General features: G+C 39.3%; 4 protein-coding genes across 4 annotated transcripts; all 4 read right to left on the minus strand.

Annotated features, from left to right (window-relative positions):
* Nucleotides 1-1,248: 1,248 nt before the first annotated feature.
* Nucleotides 1,249-4,906, minus strand: LOC102225509 (extracellular calcium-sensing receptor-like). The gene is made up of 7 exons (XM_023351787.1): nt 4,524-4,906; nt 4,142-4,431; nt 3,212-3,507; nt 2,735-2,940; nt 2,416-2,637; nt 2,218-2,341; nt 1,249-2,147 (listed from the first exon to the last, which is right to left on the minus strand). Exons 1-7 carry the CDS (start codon nt 4,782-4,784, stop codon nt 1,249-1,251), a joined length of 2,298 nt encoding a protein of 765 aa, XP_023207555.1. The 5' UTR covers nt 4,785-4,906.
* A 4,469-nt stretch (nt 4,907-9,375) lies between these two features.
* LOC111612030 (extracellular calcium-sensing receptor-like) lies at nt 9,376-13,107 on the minus strand. Its single transcript, XM_023351722.1, has 8 exons — nt 12,890-13,107; nt 12,250-12,544; nt 11,872-12,161; nt 11,420-11,715; nt 10,906-11,111; nt 10,554-10,775; nt 10,357-10,480; nt 9,376-10,280 (listed from the first exon to the last, which is right to left on the minus strand). Exons 1-8 carry the CDS (start codon nt 12,994-12,996, stop codon nt 9,376-9,378), a joined length of 2,445 nt encoding a protein of 814 aa, XP_023207490.1. The 5' UTR covers nt 12,997-13,107.
* Nucleotides 13,108-14,570: 1,463 nt separating this feature from the next.
* On the minus strand, nt 14,571-18,194 carry LOC111612031 (extracellular calcium-sensing receptor-like). The gene is made up of 8 exons (XM_023351724.1): nt 18,019-18,194; nt 17,368-17,662; nt 16,990-17,279; nt 16,538-16,833; nt 16,084-16,289; nt 15,750-15,971; nt 15,553-15,676; nt 14,571-15,475 (listed from the first exon to the last, which is right to left on the minus strand). The coding sequence occupies exons 1-8, from the start codon at nt 18,123-18,125 to the stop codon at nt 14,571-14,573; spliced, it is 2,445 nt and encodes an 814-aa protein (XP_023207492.1). The 5' UTR covers nt 18,126-18,194.
* Nucleotides 18,195-21,833: 3,639 nt separating this feature from the next.
* Nucleotides 21,834-25,726, minus strand: LOC102234337 (extracellular calcium-sensing receptor-like). Its single transcript, XM_014475793.2, has 8 exons — nt 25,605-25,726; nt 24,688-24,982; nt 24,310-24,596; nt 23,869-24,164; nt 23,366-23,571; nt 23,033-23,254; nt 22,814-22,937; nt 21,834-22,738 (listed from the first exon to the last, which is right to left on the minus strand). Exons 1-8 carry the CDS (start codon nt 25,709-25,711, stop codon nt 21,834-21,836), a joined length of 2,442 nt encoding a protein of 813 aa, XP_014331279.2. The 5' UTR covers nt 25,712-25,726.
* Between the last annotated feature and the right edge of the window lie 616 nt (nt 25,727-26,342).

Raw genomic sequence — 26,342 nt, forward strand, 5'->3', positions numbered from 1 at the left:
AAATAAATAAATACAGCAAAACTTCACATTTCTATGGTTCACTTTTCCACTTCTCACTAACCTCCCTGTGCATCTGGGAGGCTCAGGCTTGGTGGTGTAGTTATTAATCACTGTGTAAAGCTGGTAATGAATTGAGAAAATGCCTCCGATAACAAAGTCCCCGTCCTTCGAGAAAGCTGACGCGCGAGGCGTACCCTGCAGGGTGCACTGCGCCGATGCACCAGCCTGAGTGAGAGGGTCTGTGGACTCTGTCCTCTGTCTCAGTCTGTCCACACACCCACCCAGGTTAGGCACTGACATCAGCTCCAGCAAACAAACAGCCAGTCTCAGGGCATTGAAAGCAGCCCAGATCTCCATTCCTCAAGAGTCTGTGGGAGTAAAATTGTGTTTTATAGCTTATTAAGCCTTCTCCAATATACGTCAGGTGATCATTTACCTGACGAGGGTACAACCTCATTTGTTTGCTTCTCTGACTTCTTTTACAATTTCTTATTAAATATTAGATTTTTTTTTCTTCTTTTATTCATTTATACCACATATAAACATTGCTTATGTGTTTTTGGTGATATATTTTTTTAGTAGTTTGGAGTGTAATATACATATATTTTTTTGTATTTTCTTATTCAGATAAACTTGATCCGCTTTATAAAACCATATTATTGTGTAATTTGACAATGCAAAAATAAGTTTGGAACATGAAGTCATGCCAATTTCGAAGCCAGCTCCTGTTTTGGTGTTCATGGTGTCAATACTGCTGCAACTACAAAAAACATTTCTTTTTTTTTTCTTCGTATTTTGATGTAGTAGTGAGTTTTACTCCCCCAAAGCCCCACTGTTGTGTATTAGCACAGCTTCAGTATAGCGCAATGACTCTCCTCCAGGCTCATGTTGGTATTTCAGTCCAAGCAGTGGATTTCTGCAAAGAGCAGTAGAACAGAGAGCAGAGAGAGGAGCTCATTTCTTTCCACAAACTATCTGTTCCATGTTATACTGTGACAACAAGAAGACGGTTTTAAGAAAAACGTAAAAATCTGATTTCCGCAAAAATTACCTACAACAGTTTTATTTGTTTGTGATGTAAACAAATACTTGTCAAAGAAATCAACAACAGGTTAAAGGGACATTGTCAGGATTAGACAGAAGCAGAAGACATTTGTCGAAATTTAGAAAAGATAACATTTTTATAACATACATATAAAATTTGACTTAAACTGAAATCATTGTCATTGTTTGAAAACACCTGAAACATTATTTTTTAGTCATCAAATATTTCCTAGTGTTCTTCTCTGGCTGACACAAAATAATGAAACACTTTGGAGCAAATATACACAGTATCAGTCCAAAACTGGAGGCCAGAATAGCAAATATCTCCACAGCCACAGTAAATTTTCCAGGAGAGCTGACATAAGCTGGGATGAAGGTGATCCAGACTGCACAGAATATCAACATGCTGAAGGTTATCATCTTGGCTTCGTTGAAATTATCAGGTAGTTTCCGAGCTAGAACAGCTAACACAAAGCAAAACACAGCCAGCAGGCCGATGTAGCCGAGCACAGCCCAGAAACCAACAGCAGAGCCTAACGCACATTCCAGGATGATCTTCTCCTTGTAGGTGGTCAGATTTTTCACTGGGAAGGGAGGACTCACAACCAACCAAATGATACATATTATAACCTGAATAAATGTAAAAGACATGACAGTCATTCTTTGTTGTAGAGGTCCAAACCATTTCATTGCATTACTACCAGGAAGTGTAGCTTTAAAGGCCATTAGAACCACTATAGTTTTCCCAAGAACACAGGAGATACAGAGAACAAATGTGATGCCAAACGCTGTGTGCCGCAGCATGCAGGACCACTCAGAGGGGGCTCCAATGAAAGTTAATGAACATAAGAAACACAGAGTCAAAGCAAAAAGAAGTAGGAAACTCAGCTCAGAATTGTTGGCTCTGACAATTGGAGTTGTTCTGTGATGGAAGAAAATCACTGCTGTGATGATGGCCAGAAAGACTCCACTCATTGAGAATGCAGCCAGGATGATTGACAGGACTTCATCGAAGGAAAGAAACTCCACAGGTTTGGGGATGCAAGCATCTCTGTTTGCATTTGGCCAGAACTCTCTGGGGCATGGGAAGCAATCAGGCGAGTCTAAAAATGAAACCATTGAGGGTTTTAATTGGTTACACATTTAATGATTCTGAAAAATTATAGATTCTACCTGTCATATTACTGATCTCTCCTTCAGGACATGGTATACAGTCATAGCAGCAGATTGGTTTTCCTTTCTGCAACACTTTACGAGTTCCTGGAGGACAACTCTCTGAGCAAACTGACACTGGAACCTGTAAGGAAGAAAATGTAAAAATATTATTTTAAGACACAAACTCCTCACCTGTTAAACTGTTACTGTCATTACTTGTGATCCTCCCTCCATCCACGTTATGTTCCTATTGATCTGGACCTGCTGTCCTCCTGGCAATGACGCATCATAATAACCCACAGTCACTACCTCAGTGCCTCCACTCTCAGTTGTTTGCCAGTTGACCACCTCATACGCAGCTATGGGATCCCCATTAGCATCAAACGAGACATGGTAACCATTTTGAGAAAAATTGACTTTCTTTATTTCAGAAAAAATCTGGAACAACAAAGAAACAATGGCAAATAGGTAATAATAATAATAATAATCATAATAAAAGAACAGACTCCTAACCCTGTTTTTCATTTGGACTAACCTGATTTGCATTCAGTTTGATGAATTTGTCACACTGAATGGTGGAGTTTATTTTCCGACACAGTGCATTGTGAAAAGCATGCGCTACGGCATAAGCGGCCTTGTACACCATGTTAGTCACTCTCAGCTGAGATGTTTTGGTGTACGGGTTCTCCAGCCTTTTCAGGTCTTCCGTTCCGTCACACTCGCCGTTGTTTGCAGCAGGACCTGAAGACAAAATAACTGTTTTATGTCAAATGATAAAACATTTTACCGCAATTTTATGTGACTTAAACATTGACCACACGGTCCTATTTTTTTCTCACCATTACAAGAAAGAAAAAAAAAATTGAAACTCAACCGGTATAACTGGAAAATTCAGTGCCGGATGTGAACATAGCAGACTTTTTGTGTCTGGTCTGAAAGCAGACAGTATTTGTAATACTATGTGAGAAATAAAAATACAAAACATCTCAGAATTCAGGAAAATTGCTTGTACTTTTTGTCAGGCTGCAGTTGAATGCATCCTCCCAGAACTCAGTAAGCAGTGGGGAGGCAGCCGCTTCAGAGGGAGAGAGACCCAGGAGGAAATCTCTCAGGCCTGGGATGACAGACTGCGGAATAGCAACTCCAATGGCCCCCGCACAGAAACTGTATCTGACCATGAAAGTGTCGGTCACCCAGGACTCACTGCCAATCCACTGGCGAGGTGGTGGAGGAGCACGATCCAGCTCCTCCAGCAGGACCCTCATGTCTCCAGAGGCAATAAATGCCACAACAACCATGGCTGTTGACCTGTGAAATTACATGAAAAGGCAAAAACATTGTCGTTAGTAATTTACATTTTGTGCTGCCTAATCTAAAGGCAAACATACGGGTATTTACATGATAAAAGGATTTTTTTTTTATCTTTGTTTTTTACATGCAAAGGGGATGAAAAGCACAAGAATACTTTTCCATAAATAGACTGTAATCTTATTTGTAATTTCTGAACGACAACAGACGTTTATGCAAACACTACAATAACACACAATCTTACAAAGTACTTTCTAATTTCTAGTGCAAATATCTTGGTACACTTGAAATAAGAAAAAAATAACTCAGAAGTAGCTTGTTCAAGAAATTGGTTGTTTTAGGTGATTCATTCCTTAATATTGATGAAAGAGTACTAGTTATAAGGAGAATAGTCTGTGAGTGGAACTATAATTTTTTCCCATATTATAAATTAAAATGTCTTGCTCTCCTGTCAGATTATTTCATTTAGAATTTGTCCTTTTTCGTCAATATTAACAAATTACTGACTCAAAACAAGCTCCGATATCTTGTAAGTCACTTGTAAGTTAAATTTGCACTAGAAACTAGAACAAAAATACTTGACAAGATTTTCTGTTGTTGCAGTGAAGGGTCAGCAAAATCAGACAAGTGTCACCTGCGGATGGCGTCAGCGACTCTTTGAATCTTGCTGCCTGGGTCAGTTCTAAAGAAAGATTCAGAGTACTCCACACAGATCCCCTCTCTGAGAGCCGCTTCAAGAAAAGACGCCATGCCGCTATTCCCATAATCCGAGTCCGAGTGGACAGCTCCTATCCAAGTCCAACCAAAGTGTTTCACCAGCTTGGCCAGGGCGTCAGCTTGGAACTGGTCACTGGGAATCGTTCTGAAGAAATTTGGGTAGTGTTGCTTATCTGACAGACAAGCACAAGTGGCGTAGTGGCTCACCTAGAGCAAAACATGATGTCTTTATAAACAAGATTAATGTGCAGAAAAATAATCTCTTTCTATCCTCAGCTTCAAATACAGTGAATATTTACTTGAGGGATGTTAAAAGAGCCCATGATGCGTGACATGCTGATGGATGGTGTAGATCCAGATTCACCAATGGCAGCCATCACCATGCCGGACCGAGAACAGTTGGAGCCTTTGTAAAACACGGGGTCCTGGCCGTTTGACAGCTGGAACGCCACGTGGACGGCGACGGGCACGGACGCACATGAATCGTAGATCTGATATCCGAGTTTGATGCCTGGCAGCAGATCCATGCGATTATTTATCTCTTCGATGGCAAAGATCATTGAACGAGAGAAGCGCAGTTCCCGGGCATCAATACTAAGCAGAAAAAAAAAAGAAGAAAGAAATCCGAAGAAATTGCACAGAAACTTTATACAAAAAAAAAAAACCCTTAGAATCCATTTGGTGCCGTATTTTATCTCTTCACCAAAACAATTAAAATATTTTTCCTGACTGAATTCAAAGTATGAAATCACACATTATTCAAAACTTAAGGTGAATTTCAATGTGGCAGCTAGAAAGAGTCAAACTCCCAACTAGCAATGCTGACCATGTAATATTTAGATTTACTGGCCAGTAGCAAACCAAAGTGTGCGTTTTTGTAAAGAAGCAGAAACAAGTTGCAATAGCATCTACTTAAAATTCTGCACAATATTACCAAAGAAATACACAGTATTGTTTCAACATGAAAAAAAAGCCCTTGTCTGTGCATCCTTAATAAATCTATTTGTAAATCTTTAACATCCTGTCAATTTCTCTCTCTTGTCTTACTAACCTCCCTGCGCACCTTGGAGGCTCAGGCTTGGTGGTGTAATTATAGATCACTGTGTAAAGTTGGTAATGAATAGAGAAAACACCTCCAATGATAAAGTCCCCGTCTGCTGAGTAGACAGGTGAGCGAGGGGAACCCTGCAGGGTACATTCTACCGATGGAGTCTCAGTGCTGGCACCACTTTCAGCCTCCGTGAGTCCACTCCGGGTTTTCAAACCGTCCAGAAACCCACCAGAGACGACTACTGCCATCAGCTCCAATAAACGTAAAGCTGATTTCCAGATTTCCATTCCTTGACTGCTCGAATCTCTCTCTCTCTAACTGTGCTTGTACTGGTTTACGAGCCTCCTCTTTTATACGTCTGGTTATTTCTGCTCCAAAATCACATGCTCTGACCCAGCAACCGTTGGTTGTGTGTTTAATTTTACAGTGTAGATTTTGTTTTCTTTTCTCTGTTTAAACGAACTTCGCTTTTTATATTGGCAAAATCTTTTGGATGGACTGTCTGGTTTTAGCTGCAAGCTTTAACGCCCCGCACCATAAGTGCTTTACAAAAATATTCATGAGCCTGAAATGCAAAAGGAAAAAAAGAACTGTTTCCTAAATTAGGATTTGACCGCCTCATGCTGCGGGGATGCTCGTTATTGTTTTACTGAATAAAAAAGAGAAAGCGGGGTTGGGGTTGAGTGTAGTTGGGCGATCAGGCAAAGTTTCTTTGCTATTTCCAATCACCAGCTTTTGGAAATGGTGAAAATACATAACTACATGAGTACATTCACTGATAAGACCCACAGTTTTAGTAATACAAAAACAGATGTGGTCCTTAAAGGAGCAGGATTATTTAGTAACAACTTTATTTACCTTTACATCATGTTATAATGTTATTCCATCATCAAAGACATGCCTGGAGTGTTGCTTTGATTCTTTCATGCATGTTTGAGAAATCCTTTAATCTCCCATGGCAACCATTCAGCTGTGGACTGAGCGCCATCTTTGAGGGCTGTGATGACAAAACGTCTGCCTCATAGAGGACCCCACTCCCTCCACTCCTTCACGCCACTCCTTCAGACTAGCCAACAGTAATTAGCAAACACCTGGTGGAACTTGCCACATTTGTGTTTGGTGATTTTGTATTTGAATTTAAGAAAGTCCAAACCCAGAGGAGTTTTGCATCCCAAAGTCCTTGTCTTTTTAAACTGATCGTATGCCTTGGACATCGGCATTTTGATAGTGTTTGACCAGGTGCTTCTGACAGGAAAGCCAGATGTGGCCTGAAAACTCAGTTTGGGTGTTGGCAGAATTCCAGACGGAGGCGGTGTGTTTAAACTGGTGGCAAACATCAGGATGTCCTGGAGAGAGCGATCTTTTGGTCATTCTTGGATTTCATTTATGCTTTGAAGCATGCTGCTCCAAAGCAGCAGACTTCTCAACAAGCTCAAACCTTCCGAGGCTTCTAATGCTCCTTCAGGCGTCTCTTTCAAAAGTCCCGTCGCAAAGGGAAAGAATTCCGAAGGTCAGGGCTTTTTATAAGGTTGCCAACGATAACGTTGTTTCCATGACTTTCATTGACGAACACGCTGGTGCGTCATAGAAATTTGACTACAAATGGGCTCTTTGCACCTGCCACGCTGACGTCACAACCGCATGCACAAATGCAGCTCTCTTTTTTGCAGCTTTAAGTTACCATGACAGCTAGAAAAGACAAAGTCTTATTTCAGACGCAAATAAAACAATACTATGAACGTTGCTGTCTTCCTAATATAATGGGCTTTTAAGTTTTCATGGATTTCCAAGCGATCCTGAATTAAGAAGACGGTGGCTTGTGAATATGCGTCGCTACCAGTGAAAGCTAACGCTGCACAGCAAAGTTTACAGCCTTCACTTCACTCTGGATCAACTTCTTCAGCCTAAAGAAGAAGGTAAAGGAGCCTCCTGTGTTATTTCCATGGAATCACTTCTGTATTCAGCCTGAAAGAGAGTTTATGGGAACCAGAGAGCAGACCAGAGCCAGACAGCCGAGCAACTGATCCGCCTGTACACACTGCTGTAAACACCGTCCTGCTTCACAAGAAACATGCAAAACTAATAAAACGAAACACGGCCATATTTTTCTAAAAGCAACAACTCTGAACCTGGTTTGGGGAACAGTCAGCTGAACTACAACTCCGACACCAGAGCTGCTCTACTGTTAAGCTATGGGCTTGTTGTTCCTCAGGCTTCAGAAGCAAAAAGCCCAAACCGTAAAATCCCCGTTACTTGGTCTCTGACACTAACGACAATAAACACACGTAATATACTTGAACATAAGGTAAAAACATTGTCCGTTAGAATGGGTGAAAAATGTTTAGATACTTAAATAGCACATTTTTACAAGAAAAATGTCAGAGAATATTGCCTAATAGCATAAGCTAAAGCTAATGTTAGCCACAAAGTTTAAAGAAAGCAAAACTGACCTTCGTACCTATGAACGTATAACGAGGCGAATATCTTAAAACCTTTCTCCAGCTACTTGTCGGGGCTTCGGATCGATGTACATCATTAATTGTTACCTTGGACAAGCCCTGCAAATTCCCAGTGTAAAGGGCCTTTTTCAATAGATCGGAAACGATTGAGCCGCTTTTCCCCAAACGCGGAAGCTGAGGTGCAAAGAGCCCTATCACCCCGTATGCTGCCACCTTCTGGCCAATCAGTCTAAGTGCACAATTACATTTTTAAAACTCACATTACTGACATTAAATTTCTCTTTTCGTTCTTAACTATATAGAATAACCCCTTTCATCTCCTATGGTGGACAGCCTGACATGGACTTTGGGATACAAAACTTTCCTGGGTTTCGATTTTCTTAATATATTTTCGAGTTTGGATAATTTCTTATTTTTGTAATTAATTTGACTGCTTTAAACTGTGGCGCTGTTGGTCCGTGTGTAGTAGTGCGTGCAGTAGTCCCGCCTTTTGTCTCGTTCGTGCTCGCTCCACTATCACCGGGGATGCATCCTGCTAAGGAGCGAGTACGTAACTAGTGGCTGTAGGACAAAGGTTGACTTCTCCAGCCTCCCGTGGGGTAGTTTTTGTTAGCCTTTGCTTGTTTGCTTTTTTGTTGAGATTTTGGCCTGGTGGGACTGGTTGTCCTATTTTCATTTCTTTCTTTTGCAGGAGGTTCTTTTTTGCTTTAGTCCGGAACTAGCAGGGGCTTCGAAGGCCCCATATAGGGTTGGCCCCCTACTGTATCTTTTTGATCGGTTCACCATCTCCATCTTTCTGTTAATACTTTTGGGGGTTTGTTTTGTTTTTTTCTTGGACACGAGGACTGAGGGTGTTTAACTCTCTTTTTTTCTGAACCAAAAGAAATTTCCTGGAGAGTTTTTGAATAAAGAGAATATTTGAATCCTCACTCTTGCATCTGTGTCCTCAAATATGCTGTGCCCTTTTGGACGTAACAGCCTGGGAAATAGATAGTGCTGCCCTTTTAATGTGCTTTTCGTCATGTTCAGGTGTTAAAGAAGGGATTTGAAAATTGCAAAATGGTAGCTCTCGAAGAAAGGACAAAAACAGATTATTTAAACTCATTAAGATAACAGGAAAGCCTATTTATAGGTCACAAAAACACATGTGACAATATTAATAGTGCAGTACTCAGAAAGGCCAGACAAATAACTATCCACATTCAGTTTCAATGGTTGCAGTATCAATGCATTAATCTATCAAATATAATAAAAAAACATTTTTGTGTCTGACCAATACATAGTTCTGGGTTCTGTGGCTTATTGAAATAAATAAAAGAAAACAATCAGAACATTTTATAAAGTAGATCAAAATATTAACGACACAGTGAACTTCAGGGGAACCTTCAAAATGTATAACTCGAAGATGATTTATTGTGTCCATTCAGCAGAACTGAAATAAAAACAAAATCAAAAGTGAAGTCCAAATCATAAAATTAAAATGTAATTTGAAAATTTAAAGATGAACTTTAATTTAAAAAAACAATATAAAATACAGTTAGAATAAAAAAAAGTAAAACAATAAGTATTTTGGAAGCATGATCAATTTAAGCATTACATGACTTATTAAAATCTGACATCACATCATTACACATTCATATTTTACATTGGGTTTTTGTTCATTAAATATTTCCTAGTGTTCTTCTCTGGCTGAAACAAAATAATGAAACACTTTGGAGCAAATATACACAGTATGAGTCCAAAACTGGAGGCCAGAATAGCAAATATCTCCACAGCCACAGTAAATTTTCCAGGAGAGCTGACATAAGCTGGGATGAAGGTGATCCAGACTGCACAGAATATCAACATGCTGAAGGTTATCATCTTGGCTTCGTTGAAATTATCAGGTAGTTTCCGAGCTAGAACAGCTAACACAAAGCAAAACACAGCCAGCAGGCCGATGTAGCCGAGCACAGCCCAGAAACCAACAGCAGAGCCTAACGCACATTCCAGGATGATCTTCTCCTTGTAGGTGGTCAGATTTTTCACTGGGAAGGGAGGACTCACAACCAACCAAATGATACATATTAAAACTTGAATTAAAGTTACAGACATTACAGTCATTCTTTGTTGTACAGGTCCAAACCATTTCATTGTATTACTACCAGGAAGTGTAGCTTTAAAGGCCATTAGAACCACTATAGTTTTCCCAAGAACACAGGAGATACAGAGAACAAATGTGATGCCAAACGCTGTGTGCCGCAGCATGCAGGACCACTCAGAGGGGGCTCCAATGAAAGTTAATGAACATAAGAAACACAGAGTCAGAGAGAAGAGCAGCAGGAAGCTCAGCTCAGAGTTGTTGGCTCTGACAATTGGAGTTGTTCTGTGATGGTAGAAAAGCATTCCTGTAATGACAGCGAGAAAGGCTCCACTAACAGAGAATACAGCCAAGATTATTGACAGGACTTCATCGAAGGAAAGAAACTCCACAGGTTTTGGGAAACAAGCATCTCTCTCTGCATTTGGCCAGAACTCTCTGGGACATGGGAAGCAATCAGGAGAATCTGAAAATGAAGTCATACAGCATCATAGCACTTTATTATTTCATGATACAAATTTTCATAAAAACATTACAATCACCTGTCATATTACTGATCTCTCCTTCAGGACATGGTATACAGTCATAACAGCAGATTGGTTTTCCTTTCTGCAACACTTTACGAGTTCCTGGAGGACAACTCTCTGAGCAAACTGACACTGGAACCTGAAACAGAAAACAAAAATAGTGAAATAAATGATTTTCAAGAAGATGAGCAATGTTGCACTTATTTTATTACTTTCGTGTTTCCATCCAACCAGGTTAGATTCTTGTAAATGTGAAACTCCTGGCCTTTGGGCAATGAAGCATCATAGTATCCCACTGTTACCAGTTCAATATCTCCACTCTCACTTTTCTGCCAGTTTACAACATCATATGAAGCCACCGGGTCTCCATTAGCATCAAAAGACACATGGTAACCATTCTGGGTAAAATTCGCTCTCTTTAGCTCAGTAAAAACCTGACAAGATGTAAATCACAATAATTAATGAAAAGAAGCAATGAGAAATTTAACAACACTGAAATAGCAAAGAAGGATTTCTTTATTCCTGATCAAGAGAAAAAATATTTTTACTATCATTTGAACTCACCTGATTTAAGTCCAACCCTTTTTGTTTCTTACAGGTATTAGTGAAATTAGTTTCCTGACACACTGCATTGTGAATAGCGTGTGCTATGGCATAAACAGCCTTGTACACCATGTTGGTAATTCTGAATTTAGACGTTTCAGTATACGGGATCTTGAGTGTCATTAAGTCTTCAGTTCCATCACATGGTTTATTTTTTGTAGAAAGAACTAAAACATAAGCAATGAAAAATAAGGTGTTATGATAATTTCATATTGCATCGAAATTCTTTCAGCATTTCAACGCAATAATATTTATTAACCTTGGGGAAATGAGAGGTTTTAAAATTAGTCACTGTGATATGAATATCATATGACATATCTTGTAATATCATCAAAAAACTTCTAAACCCTTTATCACTTCACAAGCTGTACGAAATACTGATTTCCGTCTAAAGAATATGATCAAGTTTGAAACTTTAACTAATTTACTTCAAAAAAGAAATCAAAACTGAGAATTGACCATGTTCGTTTCTCACTTTTCGTCAAGCTGCAGTTGAATGCTTCCTCCCAGAAGTCTGTGAGGACGGAGGAGGCGGCTACTTCAGAGGGAGAGAGACCCAGCAGGAAGTCTCCAAGTCCTGGGATGACAGATTGCTGAATAGCAACTCCAATGGCTCCTGCACAGAAACTGAATCTCATCATCTGAAGGTCTGTTATCCAGCCCTCACTTCCAATCCACTGACGAGGCGAAGAAGGTTGTTGGTTTAGCTCCTCTAATAGAAATTTTATATCACCATCAGCTATAAATGCCACTATAGCGATTGCTGTCGACCTGAAAAGACAATAGATTTTATTGTCTGAAACTTAAGGACTTTTTAGATTTAGTGAAATGAAGGTAAAACATTTTATTCTCTATCTTTTTAAATATTGCTTCAAAACATTTCTGTATCTAGCCGAAGAACACAAACCAAATCAAAGAGGCATAAACCTGCGGATAACATCAGCGACTGTTTGGATCTTGCTCTTTGGGTCAGTCCGATAGAAAGCTTCAGTGTACTCCACACAGATCCCTTCTCTGTGTGCTGCTTCAAGAAAAGAGGCCATGCCATTTCTTCCATAATCTGAGTCAGAATGGATTGTTCCGATCCAAGTCCAGCCAAAGTGTTTCACCAGTTTGGCCAACGCATCAGCTTGGTAATGGTCACTGGGAATCGTTCTGAAGAAAGTCGGAAACTGCTGCTTATTTGACAGACATGCACAGGTAGCAAAGTGGCTCACCTAAAACAAAAACAAACAAACAAAAGATCTTTTTAACAGACATACACTAAGTAATTTTTACAGCTTTTAAAGATTTCAAACTACTTACCAGAGGAATATTGAAGGGACCAAAGATGCATGACATGCCAATAGATGGAGTGGATCCGGATTCACCAATAACACCCGTTACCACGCCTACATTAGAACAATTATGTCCTGTCTGGATCATGGGGTCCTCCCCGTTTGACAGCTGAAATGCCACATGAGTGGCCACAGTCACAGAGGCGCATGAATCGTAGATCTTATACCCGAGTTTAATCCCAGGCAGCAGCTCTGTGCTGTTGTTTATCTCCTCAATTGCAAAGATCATTGCACGACCGAAGCGCAGTTCACGACTGTTGATACTGCACACAGACATTTACATGTTACTGCTTTTTTTTTTTTGACGAAAATCAGCTTACAGTTTCAAATCAGATAATACCATAAACTAAAGAGTATCATCTACTAATAAAGTTGTTTCTAATCATTTTTGACCCTTTCTATGCACCTTGAAAGATGACGTTGTGCCATGTACACAAGGACATCAATACAGAAACTGATTTTTACTCTGCTGAAATTAATTTTGATGTTAAAAATATTTACAAAAAAATCTGTTAAATAAATCATTGCACTTTGCAGCATGCAAATAAAAAGGTTTTCAGTTTTCAGCATAAATCACGTCATTTCCCACCACTCTCCCTCTTACCAACCTCCCTGTGCAGGTGGGCGGCTCAGGCACAGTGCCATAGCTGTGAATCTTTGTGAGCTCCTTGTAACGAAAGGAAAAAACGCCGCCAATAATGAACTCCCCTTCCATTGAGAATGCAGGTATACGCGCTGTACCCTGCAGAGAACAGTTGAGAGCTAAAGCCCCATTTTTGACTCTGTCTGATACACCAAAAGCAACAAATATGAGCCAAATATGAGCCAGTCTTAAGCCATTAAGGAGAGATGAGTTCTCCATCCCTCAAGTCTCTAAAGGTGGCTGTGAGTTTTGCTACTGCTCCATATAACTCTTCTCCAAAACATCATCATTACATCACATAAATTACATCATCTAGCTGTCTGATTTGTTCTTACCATCCATGGATTTTGGTAGCAGCATCATGCCTGTTGTTGCAACCCATGTGATATAGCTGGAGAATTTTAATTGGCACCAGCAGGGGGCGCGCTTTTACTTACGTGTAGTAGGAGGAGGATGAAGAGCAAGTCCTCTTTTGACTTGCTGTGTGACAGAAACGTCCCAAAACATAATAAAAAACTACACCCGAAGTGTACCATGCAAACTTTTTTGTTATGTGTTCCGACTTGGCTTAACAGATTATAACTCGTTTATAGTTGGGCTTTTTGGGGACAAGAGAGTTTTGTATTAAGTTTTTTTCTCTGGCGAGTCACGTTAGCAGCAATTGCTAGCTGATAGCTTCTTTTTTATTTACTTCAAGATTGTGCCTTGTAGAGTACAAACAAACAGTGCAACAAGATGCAAGAAAAACATAAATAAGACTAAAAACACACAATTAAAACTAAAAACACACAATAATGCAAATAAAATGGAAATGGAGCAAGTATTTCAAACGAACTTTAAATAAATGGGCTTTTTTGACATATTCAAATTTAAATATCTCATTGAATACTAATAGAGTAATATTTTTAAAAGATCAAAACAAATAGGATCCTTCCTCTTACAACAGTATGGTACTGAGCAAGCAAGGATTCACTACATCAGATGCTTGGCTGTCAAGATCATTAACATAATATAGTTAAATGAACTTAGGGATATTTATTATTTTCAGTAACAACTGTAATTATAGTTGCTGTTAAAGACGTTATCGGCAGGGGGCGCTATGGGATTGAATTGAATATAGCAAGAGATAGCATAAGACATGGATGCTCCAAATGTTAATGTGTGTTAAGCAGTTCTAAAGTTATGTGACAAGAACCAACAAAATTATGATTAGTTATGCAACCATTGTCTGCTACGATCTGATGATAAGCTAGATCAAGACTTATAGTCTTTATCTTTAGAGGGATTTGGTACACATGGAAACCATTCCATGCTACTGAATTATGGCTTATCAGGGGTTGATTCAAGTGCATTGAAACAAAACAAGAAATAAAATGTGAAATCCAGACTCACCAGTATGAAGATGTTGATTTCAAATTTAATTTGCAAATTTAAACAAATTTGATGATATTACAAGATATGTCATATGATATTCATATCACAGTGACTAATTTTAAACCTCTCATTGCCCCAAGGCTTCAACATTATTCTAAAATGTAAAAAAGCAAAATAAACGTGACACATATTTGGTGAGCATAAGCAGTTTAAGTTTTCTTGCATGACTTATCACATCATTGCTGGCAGTTTGATGTTCAAGACATTCACATTTACATTGGGCTTTTGTTCATTAAATGTTTTTTGGTGTTTTTTTCGGGCTGAAACAAAATAATGAAACACTTTGGAGCAAATATACACAGTATCAGGCCAAAACTGGAGGCCAGAATAGCAAATATCTCCACAGCCACAGTAAATTTTCCAGGAGAGCTGACATAAGCTGGGATGAAGGTGATCCAGACTGCACAGAATATCAACATGCTGAAGGTTATCATCTTGGCTTCATTAAAATTATCAGGTAGTTTCCGAGCTAGAACAGCTAACACAAAGCAAAACACAGCCAGCAGGCCGATGTAGCCGAGCACAGCCCAGAAACCAACAGCAGAGCCTAACGCACATTCCAGGATGATCTTCTCCTTGTAGGTGGTCAGATTTTTCACTGGGAAGGGAGGACTCACAACCAACCAAATGATACATATTAAAACTTGAATTAAAGTTACAGACACTACAGTCATTCTTTGTTGTACAGGTCCAAACCATTTCATGACATTACTACCAGGAAGTGTAGCTTTAAAGGCCATTAGAACCACTATAGTTTTCCCAAGAACACAGGAGATACAGAGAACAAATGTGATGCCAAACGCTGTGTGCCGCAGCATGCAGGACCACTCAGAGGGGGCTCCAATGAAAGTTAATGAACATAAGAAACACAGAGTCAGAGAGAAGAGCAGCAGGAAGCTCAGCTCAGAGTTGTTGGCTCTGACAATTGGAGTTGTTCTGTGATGGAAGAAAATTAATGCCGTAATGATGGCCAGACAGGCTCCACTAACAGAGAATACAGCCAGGATGATTGACAGGACTTCATCAAAGGAAAGAAACTCAACTGGTTTTGGGAAACATCCATCTCTCCTTGCATTTGGCCAAAACTCTCCTGGACACGGAATGCAATCAGGAGAATCTGAAAATAAAGTTATAAACAGCTGTTCCTTCTTTACTGTTTGATGATACAAATTTTCATAAAAACATTACAATCACCTGTCATATTACTGATCTCTCCTTCAGGACATGGTATACAGTCATAGCAGCAGATTGGTTTTCCTTTCTGCAACACTTTACGAGTTCCTGGAGGACAACTCTCTGAGCAAACTGACACTGGAACCTGAAACAGAAAACAAAATTAGTGATACAAATGGTTTTCAAGAAGATGAGCAATGTTGCACTTTTTTTATTACTTCCGTGTCTCCATCCAACCATGTTAAGTTCCTGTTAATACGAAACTCGTGGCCTTTTGGCAGCGAAGCATCATAGTATCCCACTGTTACCAGTTCAATATCTCCACTCTCACTTTTCTGCCAGTTTACAACATCATATGAAGCCACTGGGTCTCCATTAGCATCAAAAGACACATGGTAACCATTCTGGGTAAAATTCACTCTCTTTAGCTCAGTAAGAACCTGACAAGATGTAAATAATAAAAGTGAGAAAATAGAATTTCAACAACAGTGAAATAGCAAAAAAATATTTATTTCTATCAAGAGAAAATACTTTGCTTTCATTTGAACTCACCTGATTTAAGTCCAACCCCTTTTGTTTCTTACAGGTATTAGTGAAATTAGTTTCCTGACACACTGCATTGTGAATAGCGTGTGCTATGGCATAAACAGCCTTGTACACCATGTTGGTAATTCTGAATTTAGACGTTTCAGTATACGGGATCTTGAGTGTCATTAAGTCTTCAGTTCCATCACAAAGCCTCTCTTTCGCAATGGTATCTGAAAAAGGAAATAAAGAATAAAGTGTTGTTATACATTAATTTTACATGATAAATCTTTTAGGATGAGTGTAATGTACAAAATGGAAATGAAAATGACTGTGTAGTGTATATTATATAAAATATATTGTAAGATAGAGTTAATTTTGAAAATCAATAGAGAACACATATTGGTTTCTGCATAAAGTGTTTCATCATTTAAAAACAAAATCTAAACATAATTGGGAATTGATTATGTTTGTTTCTCACTTCTCGTCAAGCTGCAGTTGAATGCTTCCTCCCAGAAGTCTGTGAGGACGGAGGAGGCGGCTACTTCAGAGGGAGAGAGACCCAGCAGGAAGTCTCCAAGTCCTGGGATGACAGATTGCTGAATAGCAACTCCAATGGCTCCTGCACAGAAACTGAATCTCATCAGCTGAAGGTCTGTTATCCAGCCCTCACTTCCAATCCACTGACGGGGCGAAGAAGGTTGTTGGTTTAGCTCCTCTAATAGAAATTTTATATCACCATCAGCTATAAATGCCACTATAGCGATTGCTGTCGACCTGAAAAGACAATAGATTTTATTGTCTGAAACTTAAGGACTTTTTAGATTTAGTGAAATGAAGGTAAAACATTTTATTCTCTATCTTTTTAAATATTGCTTCAAAACATTTCTGTATCTAGCCGAAGAACACAAACCAAATCAAAGAGGCATAAACCTGCGGATAACGTCAGCGACTCTTTGGATCTTGCTCTTTGGGTCAGTCCGATGGAAAGCTTCAGTGTACTCCACACAGATCCCTTCTCTGTGTGCTGCTTCAAGAAAAGAGGCCATGCCATTTCTGCCATAATCTGAGTCAGAATAGATTGTTCCGATCCAAGTCCAGCCAAAGTGTTTCACCAGTTTGGCCAACGCATCAGCTTGGTAATGGTCACTGGGAATCGTTCTGAAGAAAGTCGGAAACTGCTGCTTATTTGACAGACACGCACAGGTAGCAAAGTGGCTCACCTAAAACAAAAACAAACAAACAAAAGATCTTTTTAACAGACATACACTAAGTAATTTTTACAGCTTTTAAAGATTTCAAACTACTTACCAGAGGAATATTGAAGGGACCAAAGATGCGTGAAATGCTGATGGATTGTGTGGATCCAGAGTCACCAATAACACCCGTTACCACGCCTACATTAGAACAATTATGTCCTGTCTGGATCATGGGGTCCTCCCCGTTTGACAGCTGAAATGCCACATGAGTGGCCACAGTCACAGAGGCGCATGAATCGTAGATCTTATACCCGAGTTTAATCCCAGGCAGCAGCTCTGTGCTGTTGTTTATCTCCTCAATTGCAAAGATCATTGCACGACCGAAGCGCAGTTCACGACTGTTGATACTGCACACAGACATTCACGTTACTGCTTTTTTTTTTTGACGAAAATCAACTTATAGTTTCAAACCAGATAATACCATAAACTAAAGAGTATCATCTACTAATAAAGTTGTGTCTTATTACTTCTGACCCTTTCTATGCACCTTGGGAGTCGAAGTTCTGTCATTTACACAACGCCACTAACATATACATGGACCTTTTCTCCGTTGAAATTAATTTTCAGGTCATGCATAATTACAAAAAACATAAAAACAAACAAAAGAAATGTTAAATAAATCATAGTTTGCAGCATACAAATAAAAACCTTTTCAGTTTTCAGCACAACACTGTCTTCATATCCCATGCTCCCTCTTACCAACCTCCCTGTGCAGGTGGGCGGCTCAGGCGCAGTGCCATAGCTGTGAATCTTTGTGAGCTCCTTGTAGTGTATTGCAAAAACCCCGCCAATAATGAACTCCCCATCCATTGAGAATGCAGGTATACGCGCTGTACCCTGCAGAGTACAGTTGATAGCTAAAGCCCCATTTTTGACTCTGTCTGATACACCAAAAGCAACAAATATGAGCCAAATATGAGCCAGTCTTAAGCCATTAAGGAGAGATGAGTTCTCCATCCCTCAAATCTCTAAAGGTGGCTGTGAGTTTTGCTACTGCTCCATATAACTCTTCTCCCAAACATCATCATTACATCACATAGATTACATCATCTAGCTGTCTGATTTGTTCTTACCATCCATGGATTTTGAAAGCAGCATCACGCCTGTTGTTGCAACCCATGTAAAACATAAACTCCTCTTTATGATACAGCTGCAGAATTTTAATCGCCACCACTAGGGGGCGCACTATCACCTCTATCTGAAGTAGAAGTAGTAGGATAAACGGCACGTCCTTATTAGCTCTGCTGTGTGCAAATTCCCTGAATATCATAAAAATACAACCTTTTATGTGTTACGACTTGGCTTAACAAATTATAACTCTTTCATAGTTCGGCTTTTTGCGGACAACAAGGTTTTTTGTCAAGTTTAACCACAATGCTTTTCCTGGAGCTCTGGTGAGTGATGTTAGCAGTAGTTGCTAACTGGTAGCATCCTTTTTGTTTACTAAATCATGAACAACATTGTATCTTGTAGAGTTAAAAAACAAAACAGTGCAGCAAGATAAAGGTAAAACAGAAACATGGGATTAAGACACTAAGTTGTATGGCAAATAAAATGGAAATGGAGCAAGTATTTAAAACAAAGTAACTTTAGATACATAGGCAGGTATTTGGTTGGTTTTTTTACATTCATATTTAAACATCTCATTGAGTAGTAATAGAGTTAATGCTGGTTTGAAGAAGATTAAAAATAGAAGGGTCTTACATCTGTTATATATGTAAATATATACACCGTTTTTATTGGAATTTTCTGTGAAAGACCTGCTAAAAGTGGTACACAATTGTGAAGTAGAAAGAAATTTAAGCATGATTCAAAAGGTTTTTTTTACAAACAAAAACCTGAAATGTCTGAAAAGTAGTGATGGTGAGATGAAGCCTCATGAGGCATTGAACCACTTGAGCCAACTGGTTCGAGAAAGGGTTCATTTCTTGAGGCTTCATGTGCACACGAAACCACCTACTGGCCAGGTGTATAATCACAGCCAGCTGTATCTTAACACGTGTGATGCATTGAATTTTTGTTTATTATGGCTCTTGGGAATTACTTCACAAAAGATGTAGGACGAAATCATTTGTCTACATAAATTATGTATGTGTATAATAAAATATTGTTTGAATGTATTCTCTGTGTGTAATTATTCCCAAAATAGTAGTGTCATGTGATATGGCATGTTGTGTAATAATGTTTTTCTGTGACTCTAGAAAAATGGCCTGGACTTAATCAGGCAGAGGACAGTGAAAGTGCTTGTGGAAATAGGGAGGGGGTAGTGAATAGGCTAATGCTTGTGTAACTTGGATGATTTCATGCATTTTTATTAAGAAACAACAATTTCTCCACAGTTTTTGGTTTCAAACGATTTCACTTTTTTGACACTACATGGATGAGGTGTTATTATTGTACCCCAACTCCTTGGAGCACAATAAACACCTCACCTTTACAGAAAATAAGAAACAGTGAAAAATACAGTTCCTCATAAGCAAACATAATGCATCTGCAAATGTTCAGTTCACCTTACCTTGTTAGGGCTTATCAAATCGAAATGTTCCCACATAGGGGAAATCCTCCTCTTTCTCGCCGGCTCCATCCTACTCCTATCCTGTCCTCGCGCTCCTAAATCTCCTATCTCTCTCTCTCCTAAACTCTCCAAACACCAAACTAACTGTCTCAAACTAAATAACCACTATCCAAACTCTGCTATCCAAACTATCAAAACTCTTTCCACTCTCTCAACTGACCGCAACTCGCCTACAACAACCCACATTTTGAATGGAGCCTGTGGGGTTTCTAAAGCTGTCAAACCCCGCGCCAAACTCTGAGCCACTTCCCGAAGCAGTCACGTGATACAGCCAGGCAGCGAGGCTTCGGACGTCATCGTTTTCGGCTCCTCCCCTAAATGAAGCAAGCCTCGATACACGCTTTACGGAAACGCCCCCTCCATTACTCGACACACGCCTCGAAGCCTCGGCACATCACGTAACATCACTACTGAAAAGTGTTGTGTGCAAAAGAATTCTTCCCCTTTATTCTGAGCACAACCAATTGCTTTCAGAAGTTGCCTGATGATTGCTTAAGACTAAATATCGTCCACCTGTGTGTAATCTAATCTCAGTACAAGCCCAGCTGCTCTGTGATGGCGTCAGAGGTTGGCTAAGAGAATATTGGGGCGCAAACAGCGCCATGAAGTCCAAGGAACACATGGTCTTTATGGAAGTGGCAAGAAGGACGCCATTGACAAAACAAAACCACAAGAAGTCCTTTTTGCAGTTTTCCGGAAGCCCTGAAGATGGTGCTTTGGTCAAATGAGATCATTATTGAACTTTTCCCCCAAAATTCAAAGAGCTGTGTGAGGCAGAGAACTAGCAATGGACATCACTCTGGACACACCATCACCACTGTCAAATATGGTGGTGGCACCATGATGCTCTGGGGGTGCTTCTCTTCAGCAGGGACATGGAAGATGGTCAAAGTGGATGGGTGGAGCCGAATACAGGACAATCTTGAAAGAAAACCTGTTGGAGTCTGCAAAGACTTGAAACTAGGATGGCTGTTCACCTTCCAGCAGGACAGCGACCCTAAACATAAAGTCAGGGCTACAAGGGGCCAATTCAAAATAAAGCAAATTCATTTGTCAGAATGGCCCAGTCAAAGTACAGACCTAGACCCATTTGAGAGTCTGTGGCAAGATCTGAAAACTGCTGTAGACAAATGCTCTTCATCTAATCTGACTGACCTTGAGTTGTTTTGTAAAGAATGGGCAAAAATTTCAGTCACTAGATGCAAAAAGCTGGTAGAGACGAACCCTAGAAGACTTGCAGCTGGAGTTGTAGCAAAAGGTCGTTCCAGAAGTATTGACTCAGGGAAGTCTGGATACTTTTGCACACTGCACTTTTCAATTTTTTATTTGTAAAAAAATGTTTTGAATCGTGTTAAATTTTATTTCTATTTGACTATTGCGTACCACTGTGTCTGTCACGTTAAATTCCAATGAAATATATTTGTTTGTGGTTGTAATGTGACAAAATATGGAAATGTTCAAGAGGTATGAATACTTTTGCAAGACACGGAATATGCATTGCATCTGTGTGACAAACTGGAAAAGGTCTACAAATTTGTAGTCTACAATTGATATTACTGATCGTCGTGGTTTAATGAAATCAGCTTAAAGTTGTTTCAGTTTTATTTTTAGGTCTTAACCATAGTCAAGGAATAACTGTAGTTATTCTTTGACTGATGATCTGATAGATCAAAACTATAAAGGCTTATATCAATCTTTAGATTTTGACCACTCCAAGTGTACGACTGAAGTATGGAGTTATGAAATAAAAAGTGAAATAGTCACTCTGCAATATGAAGATGTAGACTTGAAATTTAATTTGCAAATTTAAATAAACATTTCAACATTTTTCTAAAATACAAAATGAATGAAATTACATCAAAAGAATGATATGCACATTTTTAAGCAAGAGCAGTTAAATTTTTCTTGCATGATTTGTCTCTATGACTTATCACATTCACATCCTACATTTTGTTTCTATTCATTAAATATTTCTTGGTGTTTTTTTCTGGCTGAAACAAAATGATGAAACACTTTGGAGCAAATATACACAGTATCAGTCCAAAACTGGAGGCCAGAATAGCAAAGATCTCCACAGCCACAGTCAATTTTCCAGGAGAGCTGACATAAGCTGGGATGAAGGTGATCCAGACTGCACAGAATATCAACATGCTGAAGGTTATCATCTTGGCTTCGTTGAAATTATCAGGTAGTTTCCGAGCTAGAACAGCTAACACAAAGCAAAACACAGCCAGCAGGCCGATGTAGCCGAGCACAGCCCAGAAACCAACAGCAGAGCCTAACGCACATTCCAGGATGATCTTCTCCTTGTAGGTGGTCAGATTTTTCACTGGGAAGGGAGGACTCACAACCAACCAAATGATACATATTATAACTTGAATAAAGGTGATAGATACTACAGTCATTCTTTGTTGTACAGGACCAAACCATTTCATTGTATTACTACCAGGAAGTGTAGCTTTAAAGGCCATTAGAACCACTATAGTTTTCCCAAGAACACAGGAGATACAGAGAACAAATGTGATGCCAAACGCTGTGTGCCGCAGCATGCAGGACCACTCAGAGGGGGCTCCAATGAAAGTTAATGAACATAAGAAACACAGAGTCAAAGAGAAGAGCAGCAGGAAGCTCAGCTCAGAGTTGTTGGCTCTGACAATTGGAGTTGTTCTGTGATGGAAGAAAATCACTGTTGTAATGATGGCCAGACAGGCTCCACTGATGGAGAATGCAGCCAGGATGATTGACAGGACTTCATCGAAGGAAAGAAACTCCACAGGTTTGTGGAAACAAGCGTCTTTTTCTGCATTAGGCCAGAACTCTCTGGGACATGCGATGCAATCAGGAGAATCTAAATATAAAGTTAGAAATGGTTGTAAGTATTTAAAATATGTCATCATAAAATATACATTTTAAACAGTTTCACCTGTCATATTACTGATCTCTCCTTCAGGACATGGTATACAGTCATAGCAGCAGATTGGTTTTCCTTTCTGCAACACTTTACGAGTTCCTGGAGGACAACTCTCTGAGCAAACTGACACTAGAACCTGAAACAGAAAAAAGTACAAATTAGGAAAAAGTAACCATGTGCTACACAGCTATTTTCAAACAGTTGAGGAATGTTGTATGTTTTTGCCATTACTTCCAGGCCTCCATCCAACCAGGTTAAGTTCCTGTTGATACGAAACTCCTGGCCTTTGGGCAGCGATGCATCATAGTATCCCACTGTTACCGGTTCAATATCTCCACTCCCGCTTTTCTGCCAGTTTACAACATCATATGAAGCCACCGGGTCTCCATTAGCATCAAAAGACACATGGTAACCATTCTGGGTAAAGTTGACTTTCTTCAGTTTGGTAAAAATCTGAAGACATGCGCAAAAATAAAGAAAGGGGAACCAAGAGCTGCACTCTGTTCAATTAAGTTATTTAGTATTATATGATGTGTCAAGAGAACTTTCCAAATTAAATCTTACCTGACTTAAGTCTAACATTGTTTGTTTTTTACAATTAGTTGTGGATGACGTTTCCACACACACTGCATTGTGAATAGCGTGTGCTATGGCATAAACAGCCTTGTACACCATGTTGGTAATTCTGAATTTAGACGTTTCAGTATACGGGATCTTGAGTGTCATTAAGTCTTCAGTTCCATCACATGGTTTATTTTTTGTAGAAAGAACTAAAACATAAGCAATGAAAAATAAGGTGTTATGATAATTTCATATTGCATCGAAATTCTTTCAGCATTTTAAAACCATGAGAGGTTTTAAAATGAGTCACTGTGATATGAATATCATATGACATATCTTGTAATATCATCAAAAAACTTCTAAATATCATAAGAGAGCCCTTTATCACTTCACAAGCTGTAAGAAATACTGATTTCCGTCTAAAGAATATGATCAAGTTTGAAACTTTAACTAATTTACTTCAAAAAAGAAATCAAAACTGAGAATTGATCATGTTCGATTCTCACTATTCGTCAAGCTGCAGTTGAATGCTTCCTCCCAGAAGTCTGTGAGGACGGAGGAGGCGGCTACTTCAGAGGGAGAGAGACCCAGCAGGAAGTCTCCAAGTCCTGGGATGACAGATTGCTGAATAGCAACTCCAATGGCTCCTGCACAGAAACTGAATCTCATCAGCTGAAGGTCTGTTATCCAGCCCTCACTTCCAATCCACTGACGAGGCGAAGGAGGTTGTTGGTTTAGCTCCTCTAACAGGAATTTCATATCACCAGAGGCAGTAAATGCCACCACAACGATCGAAGTTGACCTGAAGAGAAAAATATGTACAAAGCTACTTTCATTTATACTTGTATGAAATCAATGTTTAAATGTTTTAAAGGTGTTTTAAAGTGGCTAGTAAAAACGGTCTACATCTTAACTAAGCACATTTAAAAGATAGAAGAGGCTCAAACCTGCGGATGACATCTGCTACTATTTGAATCTTGTGTGGGTCAGTCCGATAGAAAGCTTCAGTGTACTCCACACAAATCCCTTCTCTGTGTGCTGCTTCAAGAAAAGAGGCCATGCCATTTCTTCCATAATCTGAGTCAGAATGGATTGTTCCGATCCAAGTCCAGCCAAAGTGTTTCACCAGTTTGGCCAACGCATCAGCTTGGTAATGGTCACTGGGAATCGTTCTGAAGAAAGTCGGAAACTGCTTCTTATCTGACAGGCAGGCACAGGTAGCAAAGTGGCTCACCTAAAACAGCAAAAAAAACAATTGATCTTTTTTTACCAGACATATGCCGCAATAAGTGTTTTCCATCTTGTAAAAAAGTCACACTACTTGCCAGAGGAATATTGAAGGGCCCAAAGATGCGTGACATGCCAATAGATGGAGTGGATCCAGATTCACCAATAACACCCGTTACCATGCCTACATTAGAACAATTATGTCCTGTCTGGATCATGGGGTCCTCCCCGTTTGACAGCTGAAATGCCACATGAGTGGCCACAGTCACAGAGGCGCATGAATCGTAGATCTTATACCCGAGTTTAATCCCAGGCAGCAGCTCTGTGCTGTTGTTTATCTCCTCAATCGCAAAGATCATTGCACGACTGAAGCGCAGTTCACGACTGTTGATGCTGCACACAGACATTTAAATTACTCCTTTTTATATATAGCATATCATCAGTTCAAATGATCACCAACAAAATTAGTCTTAGAAAAAAACATAGATGAGGAAAACATTTCGTATTTTTTCTATGTACAGTCATACTCAACAGATCTCAGCTGATAGTAACCGTTACATAGATTAATTCCTCACGGGTCGATTATTTAAAGCTTTTTTCTGTTAATGATGGTGATTTATTGGTTGCAATAAATTACATTCAAGATCAGAATGGTACGTTGTAACAAAGACATTCTAAATGTAAAAAAGTGTATCTAATGTGGAAAAACTGCTTAAAAGTTTTCTATTTCAAATTGTACTTTTAATCTGACAAATGAGCCTCTTTTGAAAGCATATTCTAATTTATTGAATATGACTTTATTACCGTCAGTGTCAGATTTTCTCGATCAGTATCTACATAGTATTATTTTACACTGTTGGCATTAATTTTGATGTTATGCAAATAATTCTTGAAAAATATCCTTATGTATATAAATCATTGCAATTTGCTGCACAACTCTACATCATGCAAATCATAACCCTCACTTTTGAGTATATCACCCCTTCCATTTCCCACCCCTCTCCCTTTTACCAACCTCCCAGTGCTGGTGGGCGGCTCAGGCGCAGTGGTGTAGCTGTGAATCTTTGTCAGCTCTTTGTAATGTAAGGAAAAAACGCCGCCAATAATGAACTCCCCATCCATTGAGAATGCAGGTACACGAGCAGTACCCTGCAGAGTACAGTTGATAGCTAAAGCCCCATTTTTGACACCATCTGACCCACTAAAAGCAAAAAATGAGCCAACACTCTGACTCAGAGCTAGTCTCAAGCCAACAAGGAGAAGTGAGGTCTCCATCCCTCCAGCTCTAAAGGTGGGGAAGTGTTGTTACCAATTTATATAACCTGTCTGAGACTCTGAACAAAGGCAGCATAGCAGTAAGACTTGTTGTTCGAGTTCCCAGGAGGAGCCCAAGAGACCTACTTTCACATGTGGAGCATTATGTTTTTTGCAACATACATATGCATATTCAATGTATGTGGCATTATGTTATACCCTAATAAATAAATACATATACTCATTTATATATCTGTCCGTCCATCAGTGAAATTTTGCATTTTTTGTAATATTGTGCAGAACTGGTCCTACACCCAAACCACAAAATAATTAATATAAAATATATTGAGTTAAAAAAATCACACCTGACACACATGGTAAAGAGTGAAGTAGATCCAAAGTCTTTGCCCTCTGGAACTTTTACCCATTTGGGTTTTTTTATAGAAAGATGGGATTTAAAGTTGAGGGAGTGAAACCAAACCAAGTTGTAGTTTTACAT

This window comes from Xiphophorus maculatus, chromosome 18, assembly GCF_002775205.1.
Source record: "Xiphophorus maculatus strain JP 163 A chromosome 18, X_maculatus-5.0-male, whole genome shotgun sequence".
In the NCBI taxonomy this organism is placed as follows: Eukaryota; Metazoa; Chordata; class Actinopteri; order Cyprinodontiformes; family Poeciliidae; genus Xiphophorus; species Xiphophorus maculatus.